Source organism: Papio anubis, chromosome 3, assembly GCF_008728515.1.
Source record: "Papio anubis isolate 15944 chromosome 3, Panubis1.0, whole genome shotgun sequence".
In the NCBI taxonomy this organism is placed as follows: Eukaryota; Metazoa; Chordata; class Mammalia; order Primates; family Cercopithecidae; genus Papio; species Papio anubis.
Genome location: NC_044978.1, coordinates 118,547,464 through 118,557,631, shown reverse-complemented (window position 1 = coordinate 118,557,631; position 10,168 = coordinate 118,547,464). Strand labels below are relative to the sequence as shown.

At 40.5% G+C, this 10,168-nt stretch overlaps 1 protein-coding gene across 2 annotated transcripts in view; it reads left to right on the top strand.

The window, feature by feature from the left end:
* The first annotated feature begins 615 nt into the window (after window positions 1–615).
* Window positions 616–10,168, top strand: part of BTC (betacellulin) — a 51,260-nt gene continuing 41,707 nt past the window's right edge. The window contains exon 1 of one of the 2 annotated variants that reach the window (XM_031664504.1): window positions 616–1,449. In XM_031664504.1, the coding sequence (XP_031520364.1) occupies window positions 1,386–1,449 (64 nt within the window). In that variant the 5' untranslated portion in view covers window positions 616–1,385. The remainder of the gene's footprint in view (window positions 1,450–10,168) is intronic. The other variant, XM_003898757.5, reaches the window with a different exon arrangement.

Genomic DNA, 10,168 nt, shown 5'->3' with positions numbered 1-10,168 from the left:
GGTTGGCGAGGAAGAAGCAGACACCCAAGCTACATTTCATATGTAAAATAAGACTTATGTGACTTTTGGATGCTATAGAAATAAAATTTCTGTACTGAGGGGCATAATTATCCACATAAATCTTATATGAGGAACACAGATCAGTACAAAAACAGCTGTACCTTTTGGTTATCTTGGAGGCAATATCTAACCACATAAGGTAAAATTGGATGCTGTTTGCTTTCTCAAACAGCTGTGAGAATATCTTTCTGTTCCAGAAAGTGCTTAGTGCAATTAAATGAAAATATACTGAATACATGAGTAAATTCATAAATAGAAATACAAATGAAATTTCTAAAGTAGGTCCTGGTGAGCCCAAATTTTACAAATTATTAGAAGACAATGCACCTAGAAACTAAGACACTAGCTTGAAGACTTTTTTCATTTCTTTTCTTTTCTTTTCTTTCTATTTTGTTACCTTTTTTTTTTTTTTCTTTTTTCTTTTTTTGGTTGTCATTGTTTTGAGACAGTGTCTCACCCTTGCGCCTAGGCTGGAGTGAAGTGGCTTGATCTCCGCTCATTGCAGCCTCCATCTCCCAGGCTTTAGGGATCCTCCCGCCTCAGCCTCAGGGAATAGATGGGACTGCGGGTGCACATCACCATGCCCGGCTATTAATTTACCTTTGTATTTTTTGTAGAGACGAGGTTTCGCTATGGCTTCAAGACTTTAAAAGGCAACAATGACTCTTTTGAAATTGCCTGCATTATCAAATGCCTGAAGTCAACCACAATGAATGGTGACTATGGTTTCTCCATGACACTAGCAATCCTCTGAAATAAAGGAAGTTAGAATTCCAGAACACCTCTGGGTCTCTGACTCTTCCTCAGTGGCTTCCAGGAGTTTAGGTCAGCCTGCAGGCCCGACGGGCACCCCCGACACCCCTCCACACGGATTCTTTACATCTCCCTCCCTACCTTGTTTACGCTCTAAGGGGGAGGGAAATGAACAGTCAGTCAGGTGAGACCCAGCAGGGGGAGTGGTGAGCTGGTCCGAGGGCAGCCCGAATATGTCCCTGGGTGTGGGTATGGGTGTGGGGCAATTTGGGTGGGAGCAGCGTGGAGGCTCCCAGGACCAAGTCCTGCGCCTCTTTGGCGGGGTGTGTGCAGGAGGAGCGGGGATAAATAGGAGGCTCCCTCCTCCCGACGACATTCACGGAGCCGGCCGGCCGCCCGCCCTGGGTGTTTCCCTGCCCTGTAGCCAGGGTGCCAGCCTGGGAAGTAGTTTCGTTTCCTTCTGGCTCCGGGATTAGTTTCCAGGCACCCTCTCAGGCGCCCGAGGCCCGGGAAGGGGGCGAAGAAGGAGGGAGACTTGTCTAGGGACTGCCCGGCCCCGCAGAGCGGGTTTGATGGACCGGGCCGCCCCGGGCAGCGGCGCCAGCTCCCTGCCACTGCTCCTGGCCCTTGCCCTGGGTAAGTGGCCGTGCTGGGCACTGGAAACCATCAGGAAAGTCTGGGGCTGGAGTCGCGGGGAGGGTGAACCCTGAACCGAGCTGGCATCTGGACAAGAGGGCGCGCTCGGGCTGGCAGGCGCGGGTTGGAGACCTTTGAAGGCTGGGAGAGCGCGAGGTTAAAGATCTGGCAATTGGGCACCTGGGGCTGCACCTGTTGGAGGCAGTCCCTAGACGCGTGAGGAGGCCCGAGGGCGGAAGCGATTCCGAGGTCCTCGCTGCCAGTGCTGCAAGTAGGCCGCCAGCTGTTGCCTTGTGCACACAGCAGAGGGCCTGGCGGCGCCGGCGGGGTATTCACCGCGGGGAGGCGCTGTGCCCGCGAGTGAGGGCGGGGTGGGGGCGAGCAGGGAAACCCACTAAAGAAGCTCACGTGGGAGTATTGAACAAGAAGCATATCCTGCAGGAGGCAGAAGAACGGGAACTCTTTGACTGGAGGTGTGATCACCTGGCGTTAGGGAACAGTGCCAGCAGGAGGAGAAGTAGCAGGATGCCTAGAGCCCTCCAGAGGGTCTCTCCTGCCTCCTTAGGAGTCAGAACTCACAGAGCAGAGCTAGAACTTCAGATGCCGCTGGAAGCAGGCCTCCCCTTCCCCTCCCCCGAGGAAAGGTAATGAGAAGGCTTCTAGGTAGGAAAAATCCCAGCTCCTCAAAGTATACTCTCTGCATCATGGTCATCTTGCGGGGCAGGGAAGGGAACCCAGTGAGATTTTCTAATCTTAGCTGGGCTGTAGACATATCTGGGTTTGGAGCATTTATGTGGTAGGAGGAGAGTCTCCACAGCTGAAGTGTCACCACGATATCACTCCTACCCTCAAGCCTGGGAAGGGGACACCACAAATGAAAAAGAATGGGAATTCCTCTTATGGAGGAAAAAGAGGGGGAGCCTAAAGGAAAACTTTCATTTGACTGTGTCCTTAGAGTAAGAGAGGTGGCTAAAAAGGTACAGTGAACTTGGTTGGAGGTGGATCAGACTTAGGACCAAGGTTAGAGAAAATAAACTTATTTAACAAACCCTGAAGGGGAAGGAGTCAGTAGCAATTTAGTGGTAGAGTGAATGTGTACATTCATGAAGAAGAGCAATGGGGCTGAAACTTAACCGCAGAAATCGTCCTGATGCTTTTGCCAGCATTGCTTGCGTGTAGCTGACATTCTCTTCCTCCACCATGTCTAAACTGTACAACAATCAAAGTATTCCCTGAGAATCTGTCATAGTCAGCAAGGTGCTGAGGTATGTAGGAATGGAGGTGGGGAACGGGCTCATGAGATTCCTAAAATAAAACATGATTCCTGCCCTAGAACTTACACTGAATTTGGAAATGCAAGCCCAGCAGTGTAACCTGTGGAAAAATTCATGAAATCAGAAAAGGGAGAGAGAGGTCAGCAGTGGGGCCTGAAATAGTGGGGAAAGGCTGAATGGAGGGCACCAATGCGTGCCTTGAGGCTTGGGTAGAGTTTGCAATAGTAGAGAGGAAAGAGGGAACAGAGACCAGGAAGAAAGCATTAGTGAAGGGTTGGTGATGTCAATGAGCATGCTTTACTGGAAAGAGTAGAATTTCTGAGAGGCAGACACATTAGGAAGAACTGAAAAAGCCAGATTAGAATATTTGGAAAAGAATCAATAAGCTGTTACACACACACACCATCACAGGGCTTGACTAGGGAGTGATATGATGCAAACAATGATTTAAAGGTGATAAATCTGGCAGTGAGGTGCAGTATAGGAAGGGGGTGGTGCCTGTGGGCCAGAGGACCTGATTGTCTCATAGGTGTAATATGGGCATGAGCTAATTGGGGCCTAAATTAGGGTGATGTTTTAGGAGAAGTGTCATAGTAGAAATGACTATTTAAAGTCGATGGACATTCTTTCCCCTTTACTATCACACAATATTTTCTTCTCAAAACTTGTCAAAAGACAGAAATGAAAAACAAAAAGCAAAACTCTAATTTAGTGCTATTGTACACTCAGGGTAACCTAAATGTACAACCCTCCTGTTAAATGATTGGCTTGGGAAATTGAATTTGGTCTCTAGATCCCCTTAAAGCTCTACTTCTTGCAGAATGCCAAAGGATGTAATTTTTTGGCATCACTGTTTCCATTAAGTGGTCCTATTTCTGTCACACACACTTTACTTTGAAGTCCCTTTCCTAAATTATGTCACGTGTTGTTCCATTGACTTTTTGAAAACAATGTGAGCAATAAGATGCATGAGGCACTGGTGTGTGTGTGTGTGTGTGTGTGTGTGTGTGTGTGAGAGAGAGAGATGGTGGAAATGCGATGAGAGTGGGCATTGAGCAGACATGAGCCCTGGTTCCAGTTCTGCCATTTCATGACTCTAAGATGTCTGTAAGTTACAGCTTTCTGGGCATTGTTTTTCTCATTTGTAAAATGAAGAGGTTTCGTTAGATGGTGTTGCCCTTTCCATGTTACATTCTTTTCAAAAAGTAAACAAAACAACATGTGATGTAAATTAGAAATGGCTTATGTTTATTATAAATGTAGATGCTCCTTAAATACATCTGGCATTTAGTAGATGGATCTTTACAGGATAACTTCCATTCTAACATATGCAAATTGTATACTACTTTCTTTAGGAAATTTTATAAAGACAGAAGTGAGTTTGGAGATATAAAAAGAAGGTACACCATAAGCAGATTATATGGTACAAATACATTTAATATAAATATAAATTATATGTTTATGTGTTATTGATATTCTTTATATGCATTAATTTGGTTTTATTTTCTAAAACCATTTAAAGGTGTTTTCTAAGTCAGTAGAAATCCTGAGCCATTTAATCTTACTTTCTCAAAAAATGAGATTTTCCAAAAAGGGCTCATATTTCTCTACTGTATTTTCTCTTTCTTTCTTTCTTTTTCTTTTTCTTTTTCTTTTTTCTTTTTCTTTTTCTTTTTTTTTTTTTTTTGAGACAGAGTCTCACTCTTTTGCTCAGGCTCAGGTACAGTGGCATGATCTCTCAGCTCACTGCAACCTCCGCCTCCAGGGCTCAAGTGACCCTCCTGTCTCAGTCTCTCCAGTAGCTGGGACAACAGGCACTCGCCACCACACCCGGCTAATTTTTGTATTTTTTGAAGAGATGGGATTTTGCCATGTTGGCCAGGCTGGTCTTAAACTCCTGGTCTCAAGAGATCTTAGCAGATAAATATTTGTTGCTGAATTAGGTAGGGAGAGATAGGACATTCAAGTGCAGAATGTCCTATCTAGGGAGACATAGGACACTCAAGTGCAGAGATGTCACATTGCTTATAACAGGAAAAACCAATACTGGAAACCAGTTCTTTTGACTTATTTAAAAAGCATGTAAGCTCATCCTAGCTGTCCCCTACACCTTTGCTTCCCCTATTGCCTACCCACACATCTGTGCCATCCCTGGCTCTGGCTATTCTCTGGCAGATTCTTGGACTCCTGGCTCTTCCTTGCTTCCAGGAAACCCTGCTTCTCCTAGCCCAGGGCCAGGCTAGCCTGGCTGATAATGTTCAGTTGGTATTGGTCAGACCAGGTGCTTTATTTTGGACTGTGTCTGGCCTGTGTCAGTCTGGACATCCTAGTCTAATTCTATCCTTGAACATGTGGGTGACTCCTGTATATTCTCTAGTCTGCTTAGAGCACCAACACCTAGGGGATGCTCCTTTGGGCAGATGGAGAAGGGGTGACATTGCTTCATAGTCTCCCTGATAGAACCCACATGGTAATTACTGAAAATTGGTAAAAAGAGCATATCTTGAGGCAGGGTCATGTAGTGGTCAAACCTGTAGACTTTCAACCAGACCTTTGGGGCATGGCCCCCTGGTGCTGTGACTTGCTGGCTCTGAAACTTCGGGTAAGTCTCTTAAACCTACTTGGCCCAGTTTCCTCACCTGTAAAACCTAATAGTAATAGGACCAATGCAATTATGTGAATTAAATGCATTACTATGTAAAGCACTTAAAATGTGCCCAAAACATAGAATAAGCATGAGTTGTTATAATAGACAGTAGGAAAGCACAGGACAAATCATTAATTGTTATCAATACCTCTTAAAATTTTTTGACATTTTGATTCTGGATACTTCCTGAATGTCATCAGGTTCTACTAATTAATGGGAAGACTTTTTGTTGCCTTCATTTCTCAAATTCCTGCTCCCACTAGTTATGAAATAGGTAATAGATAAAAATCCTCAAAAAAAGTTTTATTTTGACTGGTTTTGTTAAAAAGGAACAAATGTAAAAAATAAAGCTGCAAAAGGAAAATGCATATCTACTCTTGAAAAAATAAATGCCTCTACAGATTCTTCTTCCTCTGCCAATTTTGATCCTAATTTTATGCAATGAAGAGCTTTACTGCACTTGCCTAGCATTGATATCAGACAAAAAAGTTAGACTGCATTAGCAGAGTAAAATAAAATATTTAGAAGGTAATTTTAATATTTGAGGAAATCTCATCAAAATTGGGTTGTCAGATTTATTTGAATTATATAAGTAATTGCCTTAATTAAAAAGAAATAAAACTGTCATTTTAGAAGAATAGATGATGATGCAATGCCAAAAGTTGTTTCCATATGTAAGAAAAATACATTAATTTAGCAAAGTTTTCTTAGGACAAAATAATTTCTTCAGATGCTTAAGAACAGATAGCCGTGCATAAATGTTGTTATTCTATAATGGTTGTCTTGTAACATTGAGAAAGTTGCTTAAACTCCTTTTGTGTAATTCTCTCACCTATAGAATTTTAATAAAGGTAACTATCATTTAGAGACACAGAATTATTTTGAGGATAAAATGAGAAAATGTAGGAAAAGATTTTAGAAGAATAATTGGCAGGTAATATTCACTGTATTATTACTATTTTACCTTTGTGAATATTCAGATAACTTTTCAATTATTTCATGGGTATTTGTCTAAAAAGAACTGGAATCAGTGTTTATTAAGCCAATTGGAGTGTTAGAGTTTGTACTTTGATCAAAGAAAACTGCCATAATAGTCAACACTGGAGGCAAGCAAAGGAAAATAGGGCAGGAATTTGCCCACCATGGCCACGCTTTCAAAAGTGCTTTGAATTGTTTCCTTAGAATGTAAGCTCCATGACAGCAGGGGTTGTTTACAGTTAGAGCCCAGTCCCTGTGTATATAGTAGGTGCTCAATAAATACTGGTTGAATGAATGAATCTCAGTGGAGATAGTCCAGGAAGTCCTTCTAGGTCAGTGGCTTCTCAGAGTGTATCACGAAGATGTTGGTGTGAACTCTTCTGTTTCCTCACATACACAGTCACATCCACTCCCTCTCTCCCCGACACACACATTCCTAGTTTTGATAATCAGAATGTAAGAACCTTTCGCTTTCTCCCAGAACTCTTTGTATCCTATCTTTAATGTCTTCAGATTTGCTAACGATGATTTGGTTTTGATACATAGCTCCTTGCTGAGATGGCAGCTGACTCTGGTTTTGCCAAATAGGCTGACCTGGTATGAGTTTTGTTCATGAAAGGTGGTTACTGACTATCGCCATTAGCAAAACATTAACTTAACTAAATGTATAACTCTTTTGCTCATGGCACAGTACTTGGCAGGTTGATGAAAAGTACTATCATTATTTCTAAACATGTGATACTGAGGAAGACAGACCTAAAAGTTTTTACTATTTTAATTTTACTATTTTAAAGTATGTCTAATATTGTTTACAGTGTGTCTAAACTGTATTAAACATTAATGAGAAAAGTCTAAGTGTAAGCTCTTGTCTTTCTAGAAAGACTTACATAGGATAGAAATGTTCATTCCAAATGAAACATTGTATAATAGTTCAATCCTTAAGGAAGTTTAAGTTACATAGTACGGATTAAATATTATCTCAGAAAAGGAGAATTTATTACGGGCTGCAGAGATTAGGGGAAAATTCACTAATAGTGACAATTCTTTCTTGGAAGTGGTGAAGGAAAAAATGGGAGAAAAATTAAAAGGTGGACAAATTAACAAATTACTAGTTATCATTTTTTTGTGTAGCAGTAAGTAGACCCAAATATCTCAAACCAAAATTAACTTTGTGCAGTTTTGAAGGAAATAATGTCTGGTTAAGAAAGCACGATCTCCGAAATGAGGGCATTAGTCAGAATCCTGAATTCTTGGTACAGTTCTATCTCTGTAGGATATCCTGGGAATTGGAGGCAGGGGATTTTATAATTTAGACAAATTCATGCTTTTTGTTACAAGTTAGACTTAAAATATTACGTGGTCTCTTATCTGGGGAATTTGTTAAAATACTCTGGAAATACCTAGACTTCCTTTTACCTTATTCCCTACAGCTTGGGGACAAGCTGGCCCCACCTTTTGTGTAAGGTCCAGATGAGTGGTTTACTGGTTTGCTGGTTTGCTTCATGTTTCTTTTTGTGTGTTCCCTAATCATGTATTGCTAGGCTTTCTTAGGTTGAAGATAGCTCATAATCAGGAGGTCCTCCAAGTTCATCTTAGGGTAACAACAGCACCTGGGAAAAAAAAGACTTTACAGATGTGGGAACTAACACTGTGAAAGATTAAGTAGCTTCCCTAAAACATAGTATATGCTTAGAACTCAAATTCTGATCTTCATGACTCCGCATGTGCTTTCAACCCTACCGTGTCCTGCTTTTATGCTTATTGATCTTAGGCTGTGCCAGACCCCAGCTGATACTGGATCTGCAAAGAATGATACAAAAGTTGGTCAAGAATGCTCTCAAGTCAAATTTAAGAGGAAAGTAATTCGATTAAAATTCATATGTTTTATATTGCTCAAGATGGCTAGCCTTTCCAGGCATATTTATACCTTAAAAAAAGAAATCTTAGTATTTCAACGGTATATCTAATTGTTATAATTTAAAGAAACAGTGAAATACTTTTTTAGATGGTTGGAGGGAGATGCAATATTTAATCTTAATTCACATCAATTAAACAAGGTCAAATAACCATGAAATACTTTCATTTATTCTCTACATTTTCTTTCCTGAGGATATGTAGTATATTACTTACCTGACTCATAGACTAGAGGTATTAATTACAAAATGGGTATGGGAAGTTTAACAGTATTCATATTCAGTTGCCTTGTTTCAAAGTGATGAGCTAGTTGCATAACAGGATGAATTACTAATATAACATTTTCCTCTTTGCAAGACTGTGGATTTATTCACTTGTTTAACTATTTAGTTTTGAAGAGTTACATAAGGAGTGCCTGACCCATAGTAGGACCTCAAAACGTATTAATTAAATGAATGAATGAATGTAAGTGGCTATTGGTAGAAGATGCCCAGTCAGTAAAATGACAACAGGTTAAGTAAAAAAAAAATTTGTATTTCTTGTTGGCAAAACACTGACCCCAGATTCAGAGATGTGGTAGAAGGACAGGTTTATCCATCCCTTGTTATATGGGACTTGCTGCTAGCAGTGCTAGAGATTCTTTCACAAAAGGACTTTTCGTTTTCATGTAGCATTTCTTCTATTTCTTATGTTTTGTATTGAGGATTCAGACTGCTACATGTTTGGTTCAGGGCAGATTTTACTGGTCAAAATGTAAACTTTAAAAATAAGTGTCTAAGTTGGGGAGGGAAGGGCAATGGACTCAGGGCACTCTCCAGTGGTTTATTCAAAATTACTCTTGAATTCTGTAAGATGTCAGATGATATTTCTCTCTTGTGTGATTACAATTGTTTTGAACAGAAATGGTTTTCATGAATGGTGAATAATCAAGTTGTTGTATTCATGGGTTTATGTTTAGCTTTAAACAGAAAAACAAACTTTTGGTGGCTCCTATAGAAATAGAAATAGCTTTGCTTTGGAGGCTGACTGCAGCCTGAATTGTTAGTGTTGAGAATCCCTAACTTATTTAGTATTATATATAAAGATTTCATAACAATCAAATGTCTGAATTTTTTAGTAGTTAAATTTAGGCACATTACACACGGATCTTTGTTCTCTACTCTTTGGAGTGAGCTGCAAAGTCCAGGCCATCCTAGAATAGGTGAGAACCACTTCCCTCTGTCTTCTAGTGCAGAAAGCCTGTAGCACCACCAGGAAATTGTCATCAGAGCTGAATTAAGCACTTTCAGGACATTTACACTTGACTTGTTCACGATCACTTTCCTACTGAAATGCCATCTGGGTTTCTGACACTCAACTGGTCTCATCTCTTAGGGTGACAGACACAGGATGTTACTACATATTCAGGTATCTCCTTGACCTTCTCTATAGAGTATCAATGTAGTTACTTACATTTTGGGGAAGTTTATAATTGTAAAAGCATTTTGCTACCCATTATCTCATTTGATCTTCACAATAAAAATAATAGCAGAACAGTTGTGTATTATGTGAGAGGCACTGTTCTAAGAGCATAATAATTCATTTCATCCACATAACATTTATCTAACACAGGAGCTAGGTTGATATCATTATTATTCCAATTTATAGAGTAGGATATGAAACACAAAGGGATTAAGCAACTTGCCAAGGTTCTGGTTCTAGGAGAACTATGTGTGTGAGGTGATAGTTTTTTCTTAGTCCTGATAAATTTACCACAGTGATATGAGATGATAACACTAGAGGAAGCTGAAAGTGGGTAAAGGGTGTGTGTGAATTCCCTGCACTTTGCAACTTTTCTGTAAGTATAAAATTGTTCCAAAATAAAAAGTTTATTCCAAAAAAAAGATACTGCAGGAAATTCCAATTA